Source organism: Argentina silus, assembly GCF_951799395.1.
Source record: "Argentina silus genome assembly, chromosome: 15".
Classification (NCBI taxonomy): Eukaryota; Metazoa; Chordata; class Actinopteri; order Argentiniformes; family Argentinidae; genus Argentina; species Argentina silus.
Window position 1 is genome coordinate 16099521 of NC_139669.1, and position 24662 is coordinate 16124182.

The 24662-nt window shown below is 43.2% G+C and overlaps 1 protein-coding gene across 2 annotated transcripts in view; it reads right to left on the reverse strand.

The window, feature by feature from the left end:
• The window catches only part of gria3b (glutamate receptor, ionotropic, AMPA 3b), a gene marked incomplete at both ends in the record, with an annotated part of 70932 nt that overhangs the window by 10171 nt on the left and 36099 nt on the right, over positions 1 to 24662 (reverse strand). For both annotated transcript variants that reach the window (XM_083686689.1, XM_083686688.1), the window contains 9 exons: positions 2683 to 2881; positions 3507 to 3880; positions 6320 to 6526; positions 8273 to 8380; positions 10710 to 10814; positions 11354 to 11521; positions 12241 to 12402; positions 13605 to 13658; positions 21949 to 22136. In XM_083686689.1, coding sequence (XP_083542815.1) covers positions 2683 to 2881; positions 3507 to 3880; positions 6320 to 6526; positions 8273 to 8380; positions 10710 to 10814; positions 11354 to 11521; positions 12241 to 12402; positions 13605 to 13658; positions 21949 to 22136 — 1565 coding nt within the window. The remainder of the gene's footprint in view (positions 1 to 2682; positions 2882 to 3506; positions 3881 to 6319; positions 6527 to 8272; positions 8381 to 10709; positions 10815 to 11353; positions 11522 to 12240; positions 12403 to 13604; positions 13659 to 21948; positions 22137 to 24662) is intronic.

The window sequence follows — 24662 nt, forward strand, 5'->3', positions numbered from 1 at the left end:
CACACACACTCCCTCCCTCCCCCTCCCCGCTCTCTCCACCCTCACCAAGGTCCTATATGCAGGAAGATAAATCCCCTTCATATTATACTTTGTACTTTATCATGTATATAGGGCTATAGTGCCTGCACCGCAATAGCCGAGATGTGAAATTGATTTTCACGCTTAGTAAAGTGCATTGGTGACTGCACTCAAGCTGTTGTTTTCCTTTAGACATCACCTCCAATAGGTTACGAGATGTGCCTGGCTTGGGTTTTAGATGATGTACTCTCAAGGAACATGCTGCTCCCTTTTCAATGCAACGTTATTGTTCATTTCTTGCTATGTTGCCTAATGAATTAATAATGATAATGATCAGTGGTTAATAATGATCAGTGTGCAGTACAGACAGGCAAGAGACTAGAGAGGGAGTGCCCAAAGCGGGTAGGATAGTCTGGGGGAAGAGGAGCCAAAAGCGGGCAGAAATATGGTGCCAAGCTCCCAAAGCCCTGCAGCTATTCACTGGGCACACCAGTGGAGTCTCCCATGCCAGCTGTCCTACTTGGTGAGAGAAGTAGATATTGTGGCATTTTGGATGCACTGTACAAATTGAGGAATTATTTTTCTTAGTAAAAACATGTCTTCATAGTTTCAGTATTTGTTCTTTAGACAAACAGAGAACAGATACTCTGCAGAGTTACATGATACATAATACAGTACATCCAGACTGCTTGGGGGTGAAAGAAGTGACTGGGGCTTAATTTTTTAGATGTTTGCTATCATCTCGGGTTGATGAACACATAAGTGGAAATACACCCTTGGAATTGTTGAAGACTCAAATCCAGCTCTTGAAACTCATTCTGTAGTGCTTCCATCCTTACATAGAAGTTGTGCAGAAACCTTACAAATGCATGACATTATGGAATTCTGCCCCACCTGCCAGACACCTTTGACAAAAATCAGGTGAACTCATCAAATATTAAAGCAAAGGTGTCAGGGAATGATGACATATGTCTTGTTTGAAATGTTGTGCCTGATTTAAAGTTTCCAGCTGGGTTCTGTCGTGTGGGTCTAATTAAACCGGAATGTATTTCCTGAAAAACAGATCTGAAATAGAAGTTGAACTCCTATTAATCAGTGTTTTTTTTCTTCTTGTCAGCCTTCTACAGCTTTAATTAAAAGTCCCCTGGAATAGTGGTTCACACATGTCATTTCCAATTTGAAGGCTTAGGCTGTAACTAGGACACTCATTATATGGAATACATGAAATCTGTAACTGTCAATCCACCCTTCTGTATTCTAATCAGCAGACCTTTGGCAGTTACCAAGCCAGGCTAACAAACTAACAATGTAATTGACATCCCTCAGCTTTGGGATAAACCCACCTGTTCATACCATACTTTTCTAAAAAAAAAAAGAAAAAAGATTATGCTGTAGAGTGTGCTGTAGAGTTGTGAGGTATTTCTGCTCTGCTCAGCAGTATTTGCTCAATCAAATTGGGGCTCTAGGTCAGAATAGAAACCGAGGAACACTTCTTCATACAAACCAACAAAATTAAATTATTCATTCTCTCGACTTAGATCAGATGCAATGTATAATGTCGACGGAATAACAACATATTTCATCCATATCCGCCAGTTTGCCACCATCTGTGAAGTTGTAGACACTAACTAGTAATGAAAGGAAAGTAATAATATTACGAGGAAAGTAATAATTCTCATTTTATATGATTTTGTTCTAATGAAAGTTCCAGTGGGAACACAAATCAAGAGCTGAATCAGCCAACAGGGTGCAGCTATGAAACATATTAATCGCCTCATTCATAGAGATGAATAATAAGACAAATGAGAGCCGGCATTGCCCTTCATCAGCACAGTCAGAATTCCTTTCCTAGCTCATTCTAACGCCACTGCACTGTGGATTTGTAGTGTGAGGTAATGGATATCCATACATAATACAGTACCAAAGGCATCTCCTACATCAAAATGAGTGTTAAGTACCACAGTGCTATGCTTTGCTGTAACTCTTCCATACAGAGATGTGGGTGGATTTGAGTGGATGATAAACTCTCCGTTCAGCGTTTGGTTAATTTATTGCTTAATTGCATTGCCAGTCCCTCTCTGGCCGGCGGACATATTGCTTCTTCCATCTCAAACGTTTCTTGAGATGCTATGTTTGACCCAGAGGGTTTCTCTTCATCAGGTCCAATTTGCCATCCACGTCCAGCCAGCTAATTATATTTTGTGAGTTGACCCCTTTGAGTTGGAGGCTGATGTGGGAGTTTTGATTAGGCCCGTTTTTATCAACTAGGAGACACTTCCACATCGTTATCACAATTTCTGCTGACAGCCCAAGGTTGCACAGCAGCACCGGCGCATAATAATTCCACATTGATGTCACAAGGTTCAAGAAGTACTTCTCTGGCACCGCACCTCATTTTATGGAATTTACTGTGGTTTGTCTGATATATGGGTGGTTTTGTCAGAAATACAAGGTAGGGAATGAAAGTGAAATGGTGTACTGAAGAGGTTTCAGAGACCTTATACTGGGCAGGACACAAGCCACTAGACACTGCTATCAAACTTCATTAAAACCTTTGTACAATGTACAGCACTATGCCAGAGCACTAACTGATGGGCCAGTCGCACTAGCTGACAGTGTACTAACTGGTGGACCAGATGTAAGCCACAGAGTTGGGTTACTCACCCTAAAGAACTCTTTGGTGGAGCCTGAGTCCAGGGTTCCATAGGCGATTTCAGTTTGTTTGGCCAGATCCTCAGCACTCTCTATAGGAGAGACCATTCTCTCCACAGTGAGAAAGGCAGCCAAGTTAGCTGTGTAGGATGAGATTATAATCAAGGTGAAGAACCACCAAACGCCACCTACAATTCTCCCTGACAGAGACCTGAGAAAGAGAGAGAGGGAGAGAGAGAGAGAGAGAGAGAGAGAGAGAGAGAGAGAGAGGGAGAGAGAGTGTTAACACTGAACGCATTAAAGGAAGCCGTCATTACCAGTGACAAAAGCACAGCTGGTGCCAGTCTATATCCTATTGTACTGTATGTGCACTGCCTTGTATCTGTATCAGTCACCAGAGTATCTCTTCAAACCCCTAAAAGCCTGATGCTGAGTCATCAAATTCTTATCCAACTTTAAAAGTTAATTGCCCATTCCAGTATATGACATAGCCTTTTATGGAAAATGTCTTCCAATCCAGCAGACTCATCACTAGCAGTATGACAGTGAGAACGGGGGCAACGTTTATGGTCAATCTGGGCTCCTAGCCTAAAGTCATATGACCCCAAATCCTAATGGAAGTATTGATAAAATAATTTTGTCAATTACTCTTTTATTACCCACAGTCACTCAAACACAACTAAACATAATGAGTCCAATACATGAAGGATGGAGGGAACATAATGTGATACTTAAAAGATAATATTCCAGATCCCTACAAGAACATATTCCATTCCATTTTTAATCTACTCTATTCTGCTATCCTACTTCTACTCTGAATGGCTTAGTTAACCCACCTGGGGGAGATGTCACATCCCTGCTGCATGAAGGCCCCCAGAGAAAACCACAGACTGTTAAAGATGCCAAAGTCATTGGGCGGGTCAGGGGGCGTCTGGGGGTCTTTGGTCTCGTCCTGGTCATCCAAGTTCCACTCGTAGGGGCTGAAACGGCTCACCAGGAAAAGCACCACGCTGACGCCGATATAGGCAAACACTATACACATCCAGATCTCATAGGCCAGCGGATCCAGGAAAGAGAAGACTCCAGGCTTGGACTTTTGAGGCTTCTTTATCATTATGGAGATGCCCAAGCTCATAAACGGCTTGGAAAAGTCTATCACCTCCTCTCGAACCAGAGTTATGGTCAGAGGTGCGACAGCTATATCTGCTCTCTGGAAACAGGGACATGTACAGTGTGCATTAGTTTGGTCCAGCTCAGAGACCCAAGACATTTGCATCACTGTTACTCAATTCCAATCAACGCACTTCTTTTGGGAGGAATTCAGTTAAAACAACTTTGTTAAATGAAGCTTCTTGCATTGATATGCCGAAAATGTGTTGGGCATCAAAGAATTTTTCAAATATTGCTTCAGAGGAAACTTAATCAAGGACAGTTGTTTTTGTATACTTCTTAGAAACTGGCCACAGTTGGGCTGTATATATTCTTTTAACATAGACCAAGTAAAACATCATGAAAGGGAGGAAAGGAGAAGCTTGCATAGAGCCTCAGGACACTTTTAGTGAACATAGCAGAAACAACAAAAACAACCCCAATTCATACAGTAGAAATAAGCAATTTGTGTACTTCAGAAGTAGAAGTTTGTCACGCAGTTAACAAACATAACATTAAAGGAACGATAAAACAGAAAGGTATAGAACAGCTCTAGGGAGACTGAAAGAGAAATTAAAGGTTTATAGAGAAGCAGCTTGTACATCATTAAGAAAAGAGAGTGAAGTTTTTAGTTGGATTTCAATGGCTGGAGACTACTGTGGGAATCTGATTGGAGATACTGTACCGGGAGACTCGGGAAATGGTCTGAAAACTTCACAGATATATGAGTAATAAAAGACTTGCAAAAATCAATTTCCTTTTATCTTTAGTTTTGTAACTCTGACTCAAAGTCTCAATAAATCATGAAATAATTTGCATATAAATAGCTAATTAAAGCAAATAGGTGATTTACTGTTTATGCAGGAATATCCCTACGACAAACATGAATAATAGGGCATGATCATCTTTCTCAACTCAGGAGTTAAATATGCACATTGTAACCTGTTTGTCCAACGTAAAATGGCTGTGATTTAAATTACAGTTTATAAAGTGGTTATTACAGAGAGAAACTGTGACCCTAGGCAGTGAAAACTACTCCACTCTACTATCCTCCCTCAAATCTGCGCCCTGAAGAGCCTGTTCTTGCATTCGCATTAGTTTTAATTCTCAAGCTGCTTCTCGTTCTCCTTTCTCTCTCCCTCCCTGCCTCCTATCATGGCATGTTACCAAAACACATTGTTGAGAGTGGTGGCGTTGTTGTACACTCAAGAAGATGGCTTGCTTTGTAAAAGCAGAAGAAAAGAATTAATCACTTGTATATTTAGACAGTGTTACTGCAGCTAGTGTGTACGTGATTCATCAAACAGCTTTTCTTCACAAGCAGTGACTCATGAAGGACACCTATTTGTATTGTCCCATTATATTGTGTTCCAATACATACATTAGGAGAATAACGTGGGATAAAGCAACTTGAGGATAAATTGTGTCTTACAAGGTCAAAATGAGAAATACACAAATAAACCCAATATATGTGTCTGTTTCTCCAGCCTTTCCACACATGATTGTGCAGTGGTATAAACACCATCATCATGGTGTGTTATGCAACAGTCAATCAATGGGGAGGGCAACAAACAAGGCATAAAGAGCACCTTCAGGCCTAACCTTTAAAAGACAACTAAAATCAAATTAATTTACTGGTCAAAAGGTCAAAGCCAACACAATCATTAGTCCGGCCCCGCCTGTCGTAAAATACAGACGCTGAGATGCTTGATGGAGGCTTGATGGGGGTATTTTTTTCTCTCCATCTGCAGGGAATGGAATTTTCCCATTTTGAGGATAATTTTCAAGTGCTGGCACATCAAACCAGGCAATCTCTCAGGCTGATGGTTGGGAAATTGAGCAGATGAGGAAACCTAACCCTCATGCATTTTGTATATGGCCGCTGCTTCAGTATTGTGGTCTCAGAGAATGGGGAATCGTTTTGGTTGGTTTCAGGTATTTAGACAGTCTGCGCACTCTGACAAATCTAAAACTCAGAGTGGGCCTGTGCTGTTGCGAGAGGTCAGTATTCAGTGTAGCAACATACAGATGGATTCTGTGATCCCGTATTGTGGTGGCTGTGGTGTTTCAGAATACCTTTAATACTAATAGAAGATTTAATAGAAGATAAACATCTTAATTTATGCAAACTATGAACGTTAAACACATTTATGGTCACATTCTATTCACAGTACCTACCTTTTCTGGAGGAAAAAAAGTGTATGTAAATCAAGTCAGTTTAATTTCATTGTCAATAAATAGCACTGAGAACTGATTTCATCTTTTGAGGCTTAAGGTGATCATCAATGCTTTTCTCTGTAGATCTCGTCAACTTTCTGTGGCACGCTTTTGATAATGTGTCAGGTCAGCTAAATTAAACTGCTAATGAAAGAATTTCAGTTGACAATGAGCAGAATTCAAAATGAGCTGAGGATAATCTTAAACCCCCAAAACATGAGATCGATCCTCTCCTGCTGAGGCTGTCCCTGCTAACACTGAAACAAATATTCCCACTACTCACCCCGTACACCAGTTCCCCCACCATCCCATTCCAGGTCTTGGTTTCAGGATCACGGGCTCCATATTTCCCATCCATTACTATGGACAGTTTGTACTTAATCCCAACATGTTTGGCAATCTCAGAAGCTAAATCGACACAGTAGCCTTCATATCTCTCATTCCCCTCCAGATTCATATGGTTTTTCTTGTACATCACATACGGAGCCTCCTGTTAATTCAAACACACGCTGGTTTATTCACACCCATGCTTGGCATACGCAGATACACGCAGATACACGCGCACACACAAACCCAAACCCATAAGCTGCTTCAACCAGCTCCATGCAGGCATGCATGCACGTACAGTATGACACACCACAGATGCATGTACAGACCATTGGTCAAAGCAGCATGGTCAGCTTGATGTATCGCTTTCACCAACCTGTGGCGCAGCCAGCAGACTCCCAGCCTTAATGAACCCAACCCCCCCCCCCCGCCCAGAGGGTCAACTTACAGTATGGAGGGAAACAAACTTTTCAGTATCTTCTTAATGGGCTTCAATAGGGGCTGGGTGTCATTTGTAGGCTGGGGGTGGCTTGGCTCAGAGTGGGGTGGGGATGGGGATGGGGGTGGGGGGTTCATAAAGTAAATGCCAGTGACAGGAGAGGGATCAGAAAGTGCTGAAAGTATCTCAACATTGTCAAGCACATTGCACCAATGCGCAAGGGTAAGGCTGTTTCATTCCAAAAGATCAAACCAAAAGAAAAGGAGCCATCATTGTATTCCAAAACGCAAATAACCTTGTAAATAAATACAAAATAATTACATCAGGAGAGTCAAAGCGTGCTTCCCCCCCCCTGTCCGTTTCAAACACTTGTGCAGCTTGTCTTTTTTCTCCTCCTTTTTTAGCACATCGTCATTACCAAACAAAAGCGCTGCTCCTTGAGAGCCGGCATCGTCATTACAGCCACAGACAATTAGGGTGCAAGTGGGAAAGCAATGGTTTGCTTGTTCTGTGCTGAACGTATCCCCTCACCTCAGCCCGATTGAAAATGTTTTCCCCTTTGAGTTAACACATGTTTATTTCAACTGCTATTACTCTTTTCAAACCCTTAAATGCTTCCTCCTGAACTTGAGAAAGACTGAAAGCGAGACCCTTTGGAATACAGATTGAATCTAATTATGTAGGAATACTTTATGCACTCCTAAGACTCAAGTGTTTTGCTTTTCATAAGTATTCAGAGTGTTCAGAGTGTGTTAAAAGACAAGGTTGTTACTGGTAGTGTCAGCCATTTTAATATGCTTGACGGTGGAAAAGCAATTGAAAATGCTCAACAATGAGCAAATATACTCAATATTAATGGCAGAAAACATTTGTATTTTTTGAAGACATCGACGGCCAAGAAAACTAGGCAAAACTACCTCCTGCCAAAACAATGCACTGGAGGCTATACTTCAACACAGAACCCTCAGAGGAGCAATACAAAATAGATTTGAACGAGGGGATAAAAACCAAAGACCAAAGTTGCTTTTATCTCTTCTCAAATACTGGTTATTTTGCTTTGCCCTTGAGAAACCATTGCAGTATCAATCTTCTGGTCGTTCTCTGTTTCTCAGTCTATGTCATTGACCATTTACTTGATGAGGGACAGACAGGTCTACTTACGTATGCGTTTGTATGTTTCTATTGGATGGAGTCAACGCAACCCACTACTATTTATACCAATATTGTGATGTCACTGCTACGACAGGCCACTGAAGTATGGAAAATCAAAATGCTTTAGCACCCACACGGATACAGTTGAAACACTCTCTCTGTGGATCGACTGTTTCAGCATGTAGTGAGTGGATGGAAAGCAACACAAAAAAGATGTGGTTCTACCCGCCCAGGACAGAATGTATCAATCTTGGAATCAACACCATGACCTTGAGTGGCAGAATACGTGACACATTTAAAACTGCATGGGAAGTGTACCATAATAGTAGTGACCACAATCGTTCGGTTTTCCATTGGGAAGGTCTCGTTGGTGACCACCTGCTCCATTATATTTACAAATCTCTGGTACTCGTTCCAGTACCCAATCTGAAAAAAAGAAAACAGTGGTTATGAACATTCCCTATGCTAACCCCCTACCCCCCCCCCCCCACACACACACACACACACATACACAAACACACACACCCCACACACCCCCGCCCCCCCACCGCCCTGCAGTCGTGTAATGCGCTAGCATCAAACAATGACAAAGACTTCACTATAGTACAGCAAGTTCACAACCACCAAGGCCAGGTTTGAGTCGATGATACCAGGCTTATATGCACTGTGTGCAATAGCCTAAGGGACCCTTGTCCTTTATGTGTAGGGGAGCACGGAGCAGTGATGTATCTAAGCACTACTAGCAGCTGTCATGGTGGAGTGCTCATTAAAGCAGCATTGGATTTCCCAGTGGTCTGTTGCCTCTCCCCTCATGGCCAACCAGTATAGCAGTGTACGTGACGAATACTAAAACAGGAGGAGGACCAGTGGGAGAAGTGAACCAGATTAACACTCGACATTACGCAGCCCACTGTCCTTACTGTAATCAAGTCAATTTACAATGATATTTTGTTTGATGTGTATAATCAGTGTACTATCAGTGTATCCATAATGAAGCTATGGTAGAGTGATAGTGGAGGGGCATATACACCTCCTGTGTAGGTGTTGAGCAGACGGTAGGCTACATCAAACCCTCCCACCATCAGCTTCCCAGGTTTTACAGTGAATAATTGATATTGGGGCCTGTGAACTGCACACACACTCAATAATTAATCATAATGTGTCATTCCCTCTTGAGCTTCTTCTCTGCCCTCTGCTACTTCAGATATTTCCTATTGCACTACAAACACTGCTTGAGTCAAACCAGTGTTAAGTGTTTGTTTGCCCATGTGCAGTACTGCCTGCTCTTGTTAAAGATGTGTTGCATTATTAGCCTCCTGCTACTAAAACCACTGCTGGCTAGTGTTTCACACACACATCTGATGAATACATTGAGGTTGACATGCATCTTTGGCTCATTGGCAGCTTGTGGTGGGAATGTAGGTTAATGTGGAGCACCAGATGGTGGCGCTAGAGAGTAGTTTAAGACTGGCTCATGGCTAGAAACAGTACACACCTAGAGGGTTATTTAATAAAATACAATACTAATGGGTCAATAAAAAAAAGTTTGGGAACCACTGCTCTGGAGCTGCAATGAGAGGCTTGGTAGCCGACAACTGCTGTGGAAGCAGAGCCCCAGTGTCAGGCTTACCCTCAACAGCAGGGACAGATATCTGCCCATACATCACTACTGACAGCCACTGCCTAGGCCCCCCATCCTCTGGCTGTGACCGGGATGACTGGGGCTCCAGGTCCTGACACAACTCTCTCTCTCTCTCTTTGTCTCCCCACCCACTCCACCCTGTACAAGCCTCAGAGGGTTGCCGAGGCAGGCCGCATAATCACACGTCACATCAGAACAGGCCCACACTGATCCTGCTAATGAGTGAGCTTTGAAAACGCTGAGCTGACGGTTTTTAACCTCAGAGAGTTAGGAAATGTAGTAACCAAGGTCGGCAAATTGTGCTACATTTCAATGGGACTCACCTTTGTGAAGTGCGAACTGGAGACATCTGTGTTTCATTCACATAAAGTGGCTTTAAACCCTATTTATTTACATGCTAATTGCTGTCAGGAGGGTTTTGCTATTCTTAGTATATCCATTTTCTTCGGTAATATACAGTATATAAATGTAGGCTTTTCTTTTGACAGAGGGTCTCAGGTCTCAGACTGCAGTCTCTGTATGCATGCATGTAGTGGCTGTGGGGCTTGTAACTCTCTGTGCAGCTCCTCACACTGAGCGCCGCTACGTAACCTGGAGAAAGGCAATCAACCTCTCTCTGCGCCCTCCTAACTGAGCTGACAATCCGATGTCAGATTCCCTGTCAGGAACAAGCGTCACTCTAGCCATCGACTGAGACAAACAACAGGCTTGTCTGCAAGTGCTTCCAATTCCCGCAACCATTCCGTTACCGCAGACAAAATGGTTCCCACATCCTCTTCTATGTCGGCCAACATATCTGTTGAAGTTGATTTGTTTTCTGAACAGTCCATCTTCAAGTTGACAAGTTGACATAAAAAATGTTCTAAAGAGTGAACTTGGCTGTAGGTCAGATTGTTTGCCATATTTCATACCACTGGCAGGAAGAAATAATGAACTAGAACCTAATGTCTAACAGCTGATAACCCATTTATGATGAAGACCGGGTGGATTTCAGAATGGATTGGGATTTGAGAGCTGTGTCAGAATGGAGTAATATCTTGACCTTCGCTCCCAATCTTAAGGAGCGCTGACAGGTGTATGGATGGATGGTGGGAGCACGTGCCTCTTCCTTACCTTTTTTGCCCCACCTGCTTTCATCTCGTAAACGTCTATAGTGTAGTTGGACCTTCGGCCATAGCTGTCAAACTGGATGTTTCCAGTCATACCTTGCACTTGGACCTGCCATTCACGTGGAACAGAAACACAGAGAATTTTGTAAATTTCTTGTCAATATTTGCTATTGTTTTTTATGTCCCATGCACCAACCTCACCAAGTCAATTTCCTGTATCCGCAAATATACTTGGCCAAATAAAAGAATTCTGATTCTGATTCTGAGAACACTTGTAATACAGCAGCAGAAGCTTTGAAGTTATCACATCTCCAAAATGGACGATATTAGGGAAAAAAGCTGGTATTCACATCCGTGGATGTACTGTAGTGCACTCAGTCTGTTAATCAAATGATGGCGCTGATACGCTTTAATACAAGATGTGGGTTTATGGTAATGAGGAGTTTCTGTATTTGAGTGAGCTTTGATAGAGGACATCTGGGAGCAGAGGGAGGAGACACATTCTATATTTCACATTCTTTCACTCAAATGCAAACACTCTCTCTCTCTCTTTCTCTCTCTCTCTCACTTTCCCATTTTTCTCTCTCTCTTGCCTGTCCAGTCTCTACCCTCTTCTCTCTCTCTCTTTCTCTTTCTCTCCTACTGTACCATTTTCAGTGCCCTCTCAATGTCGATGCCTTGGCTCCAGGGCACGGCGGGGTTGGCCAGACAGTCTCCGGCACTGCCCCGGCGAGACACATCCACGCGCTGACGCCGCAGGTAACGGAAGGCCTCCGCGATCACCAGGATGGAATCGTGGGTCAGCGCCGATGTGTACTGCCAAAGACACGGAAATGATGAGAACCAGAATAGATCCATGTGATTTCTAGCACACTGTCATCGGCAAGGGTCAGATCCCAGATCTCATCCATAACACAGAATAGCCATTCTATTCTATTCATTCTATCACTTTAAATCAACCATCAACGGAAACTGGAATCCTTACAGTAATGTTGTTGTATGAAGCCATATTACAGTCTACAAGTCCTGAACAACTAAGACACAGTGCAGATGATGGTTAGCAATAAGGGAATGAGCTGAGAGTGGAACATGCAGGATTGCACTAATGATGTGAGTTGAAAAGAGATGACGGCATCAATGCGATGCTCTCCCACACACTTCCTTCAAACCTACCATGACCTCTTCACAGGAGGGAGGAGAGGTGCTTGGTCGTTAACCACCACTCCGTGGCCGAATCTAATTAAGTGTCATTCAAAATCCATTTCTTTCTTGATCATTGTTTAATTAGATGTAAATTGAAGCTGCGATATAACCTTGCCTCAGACTGAATATCTATATATTGATTTGTTTTGGGTGGGTGGGTGGGGGGGGGGGGGGGGACGTAAAGAGAGAGGAAAATAAGAGGAAAGAAGAATGAAGGAGTGAAAGACACTAAAAGAAGTGAAGAGAAGAGAAGCAGAAGGATGGAGAGAGACCTCTCAAGTAGAGATGATCGTTGCGTTTTCCATACTGTACACCATGAAATTCCTAGCTACCTTCAGCGGTGTGTTCCTGGCCTCAGGGAATTCCCTTTCATCTAGACGTTCCCAACGCTGCATGAACTGCTGCACGATGGGGTTCTCAGGGTTGATTATCTGAAACCCAGATATGTTTGCTCCACCGAGGAACACCTTGTCCAGGCTCACATTGGAGAAGCCCTGAGATCAGAGAGAGAGAGAGCGAGAGAGAGAGAGAGAGAGAGAGAGAGAGGTGGAGAGAGAGAGAGAGAGAGAGAGAGAGAGGTAGAGAATGAGAGAGAGAGAGAGAGAGAGGTAGAGAGAGAGAGATCGAGAGAGAGAGAGACAGGGAGTGAAAGAGAGAGAGAGAGAGAGAGAGATGGGAGATGTGGGGGAGTAAAGAATTCAGGACTCATACAATACGCATGTCCCTTTTCAGAGAAGGTACTGAGTCTATAAACAGCTTCCCTGAAAGTTGCATGGAGGATATCATAAACATTCTCAATAAAACTTTCAGCGAGGAGATCTCATATGATAAATATTACTCTCTGGGATATACTATATGCATACAGGCACTCGACTCAATGTAACTCAGAGCCTGTGTGTCTTTTTCATCATGCAGTGGACATGCTAGGCAGTGGAATTAATACAAGAATAACAACAACAAATAGCACAGCTAATACAGGCAACGGTTTACGTTTTTGTTTGATTTGTGTAGCTGTCGTCTTTCTTTCCAACTGATTGCTCGGCCCCAGAAAAACAAACACATTGTAATGTATTTTGACAACTCTGCAGTTCCAACTGTCATCAAATCACATGCCGTTGCCTAGGGGCATGTCATAGTGGTCTTTCTTTTCAAGGTAAAATTGCTAGTTTTCCAATCGTGTAATAGAGTAGAAGGGCATGAGTCTGTGACTGCTGCATTAAGCCAGGGAAACAGTGGAGGGGGAACAGCAGGTGACAGAAGGGCTGGCCTTCACCTCACAACACTGATGCTAATGCACACGCCAGCCTGACACTTATCTCTCTATAGACCAACATATCACAGACTCACGGAGGAAGTTCAAAAAGCTTCCCAAAATAAAATAATGGAAACACTAATCTACACCTGAAAGGAATGTTCAAATCAAATGCATGTTTGACAATTGGACAAGAGTAAACAAAGTAATCTCTATGGTGAGAAGAACAAAGCCTGATATTTACATGTAAAACAACACAATCATGTCCCCATTTCCCATTCCTATTTTTCCATTACAAATAATCCCTTCATTGCTGGAATTGTGAGGACAGACATCCTGGATTTATGTATGGAATCCAGAGGTGCATGGCTTAGTCATATTGTGTGCAGTGAGATGCAATTCTGCTCCCTCCTCTCCCAGAGGAATGGCTTAGTTGTTACTCACCAGATTGGCCAGGATGTAGTGGTAGCCACGGCTGTTCTTCCCCAGGGTCACAACCTGTAGGAGAGAAGATCGATACAGTAAGCCATCCATGGAATGAGAGCCAAGAGGCACAGCTCATGTGCTCGGGCACAATAATCATGTGTTAACGGTTAGCATAGAGAGCTTTATTGAAGTCAAAACAACATACATTTCTCTATGACAAAACAATGGCGAATGAACGGTTATAAGTGGAAAATGTAATTAGGGAGGAGCTGATAATGGCCTCTTAACTTTGAAGTTTGCTACAGTACAGAATAGAAATGCGACTGGAGAAAAAAATTATTTGTGGAATAACGTATAATTCAAAAGGTTGTTCTGCCTCTCATTTAATACATGGGAATTATCACACCTTTCAAGCATAACAGCATGTTTCATCCCACACACTGCACCTCAAAATAGAAGAGAGTATTTCAAATCACTCCATCACAATGGTTCAACTAGTCTTTTATTATTTTCTCTATTTTCTTTATTCAGGTCCATAATGGAGATCTTCAGTCGTGAATATTCACTAAATGACTACTTGCTGTTGGCTATCATCTCTATTAGACAGGCCATACAGTATTTCTACGCATAGTGTTGTCTGCTACAGCCTTATGAAGTCTGTTATTTACAGGTCACCAGACTGTTTCATACAGAGTTCTGGGTGTTCGCCACGTTGAGATCGACAACCATGTCCCAGTTTTCATCTGCGTTCTGCAAACACAACGACGCGAGTTCACAGCCATACCAGCATGTTTGAGCGTGTTCTGGCTCCAGCCTCATCAACATTCCAAACACTCAAGTGTATCAAGTGTTTATTTATGCTGTTAGCCCCGGGGGCCTCCATACTCTGTAATATCGCAACTGATTCAAAATGAGATGTTTGCATCATTGGGGATGGATCTGTCGGGGATCAAGTGAGAGAGACTGATTTTTAAAGATGTTTCTTTTCAGATTTAGAGAAGTTCAGTTCATTGGTGATGCGTCGCACTGCAGACAGAGGAGAACGAACCGATCATTTCTAACACCTCCGTGCCCATGGCTTCATGTAGGCATTTCTGAAGCTGAACTATTCGTTTTATCTTCATCCCCTCCGATGATACTCTGAGCCACTGCCTCTCAGTCCCTACTACTACACATAACTGCCCATGCTTACACGGCATGTTCACACAAATCCAATAAAGCCATTTCTCTCCTCTTTGTTGACATCTGAAAGTGACTGTCAGGCTTTTCACACAGGATGTCGCTTGATGAAGCACCAATACTCTGCACCCGTTCACTCACCCTTTACCATCAGGCCGCTCCACTGGGTCAGTGGATTCTGACAGCTCCAGCATCATTAATATCGTGAACTCACAAAAAAAAACGGCAGGAAAATCAGACACCACTTCTAGCTTGAGGATAGAGGAGGTAAGAAAAGGAGTGTCAAAGAAAGTGAGTTGCTGTTTCTCAATGTTGGCTCTAATGTTCAGAATGTAAGGATATACAGTACCATCTGGAGGCTTTGGTGTGCAGAGAAAAACAGCACAGAAGGATATACTGTACTGTACAAATGTACGGTGACTTTCAAAATGTGCAGTGTTGCAATAACCCCTTTTAAAGTCATGAAGTTGAACCCAAAGCCCGCTTTCGAAAGACACATCCAAGGCTTTTCGCCAAAGTCGTCACAAACAAGTCACAGTGACTGCAGCCCCCATTGTCCATGAAATTGTCCTTGACTTTTGGCTCTGGAAGAAGAAACTTGGACACACACCTCCACGCCCCGTTCCTCTCGGCTACGGCTGCAGGCATCCTCACACCTGACCCAGTGCTGGACAGAGATTCAGCCTACTCCCTGCCTGCAGCCTGGCTGGCAGAACTAAGACACAGCAACCTTGGGCTCAGCCACAGCGAGTGCCTAATGACACACAGACACAGGCCAATGCACTCACTCCAGTGTCTCCCGTCCTTCGTGATCCTGGTCCGCAGAGTGCAGACACAAAATGGAACTGTTATATAAGTGTTGTGCGTCACAATGTACGCCATTGCCAGAGCGCCTTCTCACATTTCCAACCAAGTTTGGACAATTGGCCAATCCTCAATTCAGCCACACAACCATATTTGTATGTGTGTGTGTGTGTGTGTGTGTGTGTGTGTGTGTGTGTGTGTGTGTGTGTGTGTGTGTGTGTGTGTGTGTTGAGAGCTGAGCTTCAGAGCTGTAAGTATGTACATGAATGAATTGCCGACCAGAATACTGTTACGCACCCCTGACAATACTGTGATCTAGCTAATCAGCTAAGTCCCAGATGATTTTGTATTAACTTTGAACTATTACTCAGAGAGCCTTGCATTTGTATCTCTACTCCCTGTGCTCTCTCCCCCCCCCCCCCATCTCTCTTTCTCTCTCCCACACACTCTACAAAGCACCCTACAGAAGTAAAGTAAAGAAATTACAAGATCTCCTCAACCTCTATAATCTTACTTCCCCTTTTTCATTTACCCTCTTGCACATTGGTCGTGTAGCTAGCTCCGCCACCTTTTGTTCCCTTGTAGAAATAGGGTTTCTATGGCCTGTCTGATGTTTTTCTCTACATCCTGATGGGGATAGACAGGCTGGGTGACCTTGCCAGACTGTGCTTCAACCTTAACCAGACTGTGCTCACAGAGCCTGCCTGACAGGGTGCCCAATGTAAAACTACTGCACCACATTTACTCCTAATGGTCAATAAGCGCTGGGCAATTTTTCTTCAGGCCTGACCTTTCTACTGGGAGGTTTACCACAGCATTGAGAGGCAGACAGAAGATAATATGTTTGTGAGAGTTTGTTAATATCATTATATCCATGCAGAGAGAGACAATGGACCCTTTCATTGTTACAGTAAACCACGGCAGTTAGCCTAAAGCTTAAACTAACCCTGATCTTCTCTGCACTGCAAAAGATACAGCCCAAAAATACTTGTGATAGCAAAGGACTTTGATAAACAGATTCAGTAGATAAATGAGGGTTTCGGAAAAACACTCCCCCCTCGACGAGTGTACAACGAACAGCCACATTCGCTGCGTTAGCTGTTGTCAGATCTGAGCTGGTGGCTGGTGTTCAACAGGAGTAAAAAGAGATCACTATGTTCCACTTAAGAAAAGATGGGACAGAAGGGCTCAAATGAGTCCAATGTCTTTGTGCAGAAGGACTATCTACATCTTTGCCTCTTTAGTCGCCATTCTGCTGCAGGGCTCTCAGTCTAAGTATTCCTAGAGGAATACACTCTAATTAACTGGCAAAAGCATCCGTAGCTTAGTCTTTCTTCTTGGCAGCCGGAATGTATGCCAATGTGGATAGCAGAATGTTTGGCTTCCCTCCAAAAATGGAACATTGTAGAAACACCCAACTCATATTTCGGCGGTTATATCTGTCCTCCCTCTGTACGTATAAGAGCAATATTTCACTTTATTCCTCAAGAGAAAGACATGCAATCCTGATATCCAACCACCCTACAGCTTCTGTATAATTCCCGCTAACATGTAAGAGCAGAAATTACTTTTAAAGCTCTATGGGAATCTACTTGGTACACAGTAAAACTCAAAACAATAAAGAAAATAATCACTCCTTATTCAAATTTGCTAGAGGCAAATTCAAATTCAAAACTGTTTCATGCAGTGTAGTAGGCTCCACTTTTCATTTTGAATAATCATTGTGAAATATAATAACTGCTGCAGTTTTTATTTTGACCTATTTGAAGACGTGCTTTAAAGGTAGGAAACAGACCCGACCATCTCACAGTAATGGTAAGGGGAGCCCAGTATAGTATATTCTAATCTTAGCCAGCGAACGTCTTTCCAAGCCTATGAGTAGGTACAGAAGTTCAGGGATCATATTCTCTCTGCCGATAACACCTTAATCCCATTTAATTTTGTATTCCGAGATAGCAAATGGCCCTAAAAATACAAGGTTGGTGCCAGGGCTCTTACAGAATAGTATCTTGGGGGTTTTACTTCAAACACCAAGGGAACCCAGGCAGGTTTAAAAGAAGATGGAATCAAAGTAATCAAGGGGCTTTGAATGAGCCTGAGCAGCTTTAATGTAACTGACTAAGACATTTTCATTAATGTGGTACCTTCTGGATATCTCTCTCTCTCTCTCTGGCTGGCATTTGTTAAAGTGTTTGCCCTCTGTTTCATTAACTGTGCATACAGTAGTTTGAGTGAGTCTTGAGCTCTGTTCCATCTCTGCCGGTGGTTGCAGTTGTAGGAACCTAGACACTGTATGTTAATATCGCTTTATCTCTCCCTAACTCCCTCCTGTCTCCACTACTCTTTATTGCACTTTTTTAATCGTTTTCACTCTATCCTATTATATCTGTCTGTCTTTTGCTCAGCTTCCAACTCTCTCTCTCTCTCTCTCTCTCTCTCTCTCTCTCTCTCTCTCTCTCTCTCTCTCTCTCTCTCTCTCTCTCTCTCTCTCTCTCTCTCTCCTTCCTCTCTCCCTTCCTCTCTCTCTCTCTCTCTCTCTCTCTCTCTCTCTCTCTCTCTCTCTCTCTCTCTCTCTACGAAAGCCGCCCCCCTCAAGCCGCCCCCCTACAAACATACTCATTTGGCATACTGTAGATACTGTATGTGTTTTCATGCTCAGCCTCTGACAAAAAAATACCCCGTAACAAAAAAAAACACAATACATTCGGAATCTCTGCCTGGTGAATGGTGAATCCGACAGGAATTCCACACTCCAGAGCTCAGAGAGGGATAAGGAAAAGCTCCAACTCTCTACAGGGAGCCAATATGGCCGCCCTCCCAGCCTCTACAGGCAACAGAATGTTGTTCTAACAATTCCCCAGAGGCGCCTCTCAGTTTTTATTCTTCCTCCTTTTTCTGTGAGAAAGCGCGGCTGTGTGGCTGGCAGAGCACTCGCTGCCTGCCCGTCTTTGAACAGCTTGTGTGCCCTGGGCCTGTCCCAGACGCCATTCATTCATGCCTCCATCTCTTAACGCTGGAGATGAGCAGGTTGTTGCCTCTAAGCGGACTCTAGCAGAGAAAGCCTAGGGGCGGGAGAGTCAGGCTTGAGCACAATGAAGTACACACAGATATACAGGCTACACCGCACTAAGATTCACAAAGAGATACACAGACATACAAGACCTATACAGACAAATACACAGATACAAAGATATACAAAGATGCAGAAACACATACACACAGGCGCACACTCACGCACACACGCACACATGCACGCACAGACACACACACACACACACACACACACACACACGTGCACACACACATGCTACTGCCATGCACGCACCAAATAACGACCTCACTAAGGTAGCAACATAACGCGATGAGAGGTGATTTGAAATGATGACGTCAATATATTTTCAGAACCATCCATCATCCGCGAAAGTGATATTATGACATCTCCTCTGTGGATTAGGGTTAGGGTTAGACATTCATTGGGGGGGTGAGTCGTCAGACAAGAGTAGAGCTGGCAGCGGCTCCTCCATTAAGTTGTAAAGGATTGGATTAATTTATCTGCACTGCAGCGTATTGACGGAAAAGTCCTTGGTGATAAATCCTTTTGTGATCGTTACGGAACACATACAGGCTGATAAAGGTGGATGTGGAAAACCAGACCGTTGAGATACCCGCTCATACCGGAAATTATTGCTGTACAGTAATGCCAAAGTGCCTTGTCTCTCATGTCTTGTTACTGTTCTGTCACAGAATGTTATGCAGGTAATAATTGATGACACCTATGCAATGTACAAGTGTTGTTTTACTGCATTATCCTCTGTCACATACCATTGCCCATTAGTTTCCATGCATGAATGTATGGACATTACAATCCAAAAATCAAAGCCCATATCTATTCATACTGTATCACCTTGCCTTTCCACAGCCCTTCCACACACTATAGACGGCACTGCCTTGTATTACCATTACCATACCAACTGCAGAGGGATTACTCAGAAGTGATAAAACTAAGCCACCGAGCTGATTCCCATTTCCCTCAACAATCATTGGACTGGATTTGTCCCGCCTCATGGTCTTCACTCGAAGACCAGTGACCTTGGGTGGCTCCGTGTCTGTATAGCAACTATGAGACACTGCACCAACCTGCCACTAGTGGCAGTATTCATTATTACTGGAACAGCTAGCCTTTGGGTGGGACACAAAGCAACTATTATGAATGCATGTCGATTCATTTGGCCATTACAAAATAATGTTTACTGAGGGAAGCAAAAAAATTAACTAAAGTGGAAATGAACACTGTTTTCTTCCAGCGTGGCATGGGAGAATCTACACGTGTTATTTGTCCAATGTCCTAAGCAGGGCCCTGTCCACACCTGTCCAACTGCACAATGGTGGCCTCATGCAGGGCTGACGTCCATCACCTTTTCTGAATGTCTGTGACTCATCAGTATTGGCAGAGCGGGTGAAATTAGTTTTGTTAGCCTCAACTTTAGACAATTCATGCTGAGGCGAGATATATAAAAAAATAAAACTCTACACATTGCTGCCCTTGAGGCGAGGGACTGTAATTGCCTGAAAGTGCCTATTCTCTCTAAATGCTACAGAACATTTCTCAAGGAAAAAGATTTAAGGGGGTAGAAATTGCTCCAGAAGAGGAAAATTGTCATTATTAAAGTGGGCGCAGAATGAGTTCACATCAAACAGATTGGAACACATGCAAATTAATATTGAGCGTCATTATTATTGGTAATAAATCAGAGAAAACCCCATTAGAAATACACCTATTAACATGTCTAACATGTGATTTGTAATCTAATTCTATCCCTCCTCTTAAAAGCCTATACTTATCCTTAACCGTATAAATATAAGGAAATAGATTTTGGTATAATTTAACCAAGAATTATTGAGTAAGCAAATATGCAGCCTGAGAATTAAATTAGACACAGTGAATTAATACTAAAAGCAATTCTGCACTAAACTATGACTTTGGGATCAAATTAGATTAATAAAGAAACAAGTGAAACTAACACTCATCGAGGGTATACTATATTGTGAGGCAAGAAGAAGCCAATATATTTAAATAGAATACTAACGAGCAGAATCCAATTCGGAGGCTGATTGCCTTGTAAGCAAGCGGTGGCAGCAGCAGGCTGAGGGGTGGATATTCGTATTTGGCCGTGGGAAGGGAGGAGAGGAGACGCGTGGTTAGATAGCCACTCTATTCATGGTAATTGTGTTTTCCTTATGAGGACTAGTGGACCTTTCATTTCCTCCTCTGGCAGTAGACGTACGTGATGGGAGAGGCTGAGTGTTAAGGGTCATTAGGATAGGATTAAGAGGACAGACCCTCAGTGGGCTCTTCAGCCTGCTGCCGTCATACCCACCCACGTCTCGCTGCCTCAGCCTCCAAGGCCGCATGGACCCTCGCCCTGGTCACCCTAAAGGCCCTACGCTTCAACAACACCCGTTTTGAGAGCATTCTGCATTAGCCAACAGGTACAGTAGCTTTAACTCTTTAAGCTAATCCTCCAAACTCACACCAATCTCTGTGTTAGCCCTGAGGTACCTAGATCCTTTGGCATTGTCAGGGGCATGCTCAGTTACCTCGCACCCAGATTAAAGCTGAAACACCGAACCACACTGGTTTTATATACTGTAGAAGTAAACAAACTCTTTATTAGGAACACTATACTAATACTGGGTAGGGCCTCCCTTTGCTCTCAAAACAGCCTCAATTCTTCATGGCATTGATTCCACAAGATGTTGGAAACATTCCTTTGAGATTCTGGTCCATGATGACATGATGGCATCAAGCAATTCCTGCAGATTTTTCAGGTCCACTTTCAAGCTGTGACTCTCCTGTTCTACCACATCCCAAAGGTGTTCTATTGGATTCAGATCCGGTGACTGGGAAGGCCACTGAAGAACACTGAACTCATTGTCATGTTCATGAAGCCAGTTTGAGACGACTTTTGCTTTGTGACATGGTGCATTATCATGCTGGAAGTAGCCATTAGAAGATGGGTCAATTGTGGCCATGAAGGGATGCACATGGTCAGCAACAATACTCAAATAGGCTGTGGCATTCAAGCGATGATTGATTGGTATGAACGGGCCCAAAGTGTGCCAAGAAAACATTCTCCACACCACTCCTCCATGAGAAGGTGTACAGGTGTTCCTAATAAAGTTCCCAGTGAGTGTATTTTCGGTTGAGAGACCATTTTTCCTGCAAAACTATCTTTATCTCTATTAGACCTTCTGGTAGCCAGCCAGGGAGTGAGAGTGAAGGTGGTCGTGTTAGAGTGGCTGGTCATTTCGCCTGAAGGGTGAGTAGTAGGCTATAGCTAGCCAGCTAGGTTAGTGAGGAGTAAGATTGAGTTTGTACCTGTTCTAGGATGGTGTTGATCCTGTTCACCTCACAGTCGATCACAAAGCGCTTCTCCTGCCTCCTGTCCATCTCCTCAATGATACGCTTGAACTCGGCTGGATCTGTTATGCTCCCCACCGAGCGAGCCGTCACCTGCCAGTTGTTAGCCACGGCAGCCTCCATGATGGCCTGTAGTATAGAGAAACCTATAGACACACAGACAAAGAGAACAAGGTCACTAGTCATTCTACTGGTGCTGAAGTCACCTTGTTATGAGTAAAGTTTTGCTACTCAAATAAAAAAAGGTTAGACATTCTGTGTGCTTTCTGAGGGGGTGGGTCATCTTCCCTCAATATCATCTATTAAAACATATTCCAATCTCTCAGAGAATACTTTTCCCCAGACCTTTCCCTCCCTGTGAATGTCCTTGCAGATTGAAGAGACAATATCACAATGCAGCAAAGGCACAGCGTAGAGAAGAAATCATATCTCCATATTATTAAAAGTGCAGTGGTTGATGTAATCGTGCCTGGCATCATTAAATCACGACATTTAAGCCACATGTTAACGTTGACATTGTAACGAAACACATCTCCAATCCAATTCGTCCTTGGAGAGATGTGGCAACTCAATTAAAGATAAAGACAATGAACGATTCCTGCAGCCCGGGCTTAGGCCTACAGTAGTGACAGATCATTATGTTAGGAGTACAGTGGAGGAAGAGTCATTTCAATGATTAATTCACATGTGAAATATTTTCATTCAACAGCACTCCCAGTGATACTATGGCCATATTACATACCCTAGAGAATGAATAATGCAGTCATATTCTAAACGAATAGATTCCACGTTTTGTATAAACTGAAATAAGAAGGCCTTCAACTCTCATTTCCCATGTATGGACAGAGAGTGAATGTGAGCAGTGTTAATGAAAATTAAGCCTAGCAGTGGTATTTCATTAAGCCAGAGACAATGTCATTGTTTTCAATGGAGGCGCAATAAGCCCTTTTTCCATTATTTCTCCATTGAGCTGTAAAAATTGTCAAGGACTCGGCCATACAGTAAAAAATGTGCAGCAACAGCAGAAATCCAACAGCAACAATCCCTAACAGACAGACAGTAAAAGAAACGCTGATTTCATACAGTGATTAATATTCATTAGTCACTGGGGATTATGCTAATAGAGCGACACTGTTTGAATAGCAATGGGCAGAGAAAGGCATGTTGTATATTGTTCTCTGTAAGTCACGTACCTACTTCTCCACTCTACGGCCTTATCTCTGTGGGCCTGGCACAGACTGTCTGACAAAGCCAAACACAGAGACCACAACAACAACAAACCACTCTCCACAGCTCTCGCTCCCGCTATCTTTGAATTTCCTCCATTACGGCACTGAATGGTCGAGTGGCTTTCTGCTAGCACAGCAGGAGTGATAAGGGCTCTGCGGCTGGAGACCCATGTGTGTCTGCACTCCCAGCATGCCCCTGCCACTGCAGTGCTCCCCTCTCCACCGGATGACCTTTCGCTGAGAGGCACGGCGGACGGCTGAGACAAACGCATGGCGTGTCGCCCGTCCAGAGGAGCAGCGTAGAGCCGCCATGAGACATCAACCTGTCAGACCCTGGGGTTACCAGGTAACAATGGACACCTTGCCTTAGAGAAGTCTATATTTCGCTGAATGTAATTGGTGACATTAGACTGCAGTTTAAGTGACACGTTGAGGGCAGGTATTGCCAGCACATGGACACCCTCAATCTCTGTGTACTTAGGGTAAACTAACTGAATGTAACTGATATAACAGGCATATTCTGTATGTATATGTGCTTAATGAATCTCTACATATAGCCTCCACCTCAGGGGTCATGACTGTAACAGCTTCCATAAAATGTGCAAAGTAAAATTATGTTAGTTGCCATCGGTTCCATGCCATTACTATTACATAAGGAAACAGACATATCACATTTGGTGTTTGTGTGTATGCACTGTACTATAGAGGTTACACTGGGGGTGAGGGTGGACCATTTTCCCAAGGGTATCGATAAAGCTACACGGTTTTGAACATTCTGTTATGTTCTGTATTGTAAGGTTGGATATTCTCTGAGTTGAATTTTATTGTAATTTAGTCATTAGGTGTTCTTTTATGTGCTGCAAGGCAATCATGCTTGTATCGCTTGGATGAGAAACTTGTCCTTCTCAGACAATTGAAAGGACAGTTATAATACAACATTTTCACGCTGGAAGGCACTAAAGATTTGGGTACTTCAGAAGTGGAAACTAAATCATCATGCAACATTGCTCACGTTCATCCACTGAAAGACAAAGAGTCCGGCTATGAACATGAAAATGAAGATGACAGCATTCATCTATGCCTTTCTTCCAATTGTCTTCATTCTGTCTTGAGTCTGAGTAGCCAGGAAAGCAGGCATATCTGAGCTACCTCTGATGTGACAGAAGCCCAACAAAGTCTTGTCATTCTGAACAGGGTCACATAGGGCTTTTATTTTGAAAGCACTGATTTTGTGCACCACCCTACAGTATCTCTCTCTGCCTCAGGCAGCCCCTGATCTGTATGTGAACAATTGAATTCATTTAAGATTTGGAGAAGATTCCATGTCTTCCTAGTTTTACATTTGTATGGAAATTAAGAGATGGAATCTGGCTGTGGTAAATATTCTTTTCCAAATTCTATTACTTTTGCTCTCATATTTTCTTCTGAAAGTCAGCACCAAAG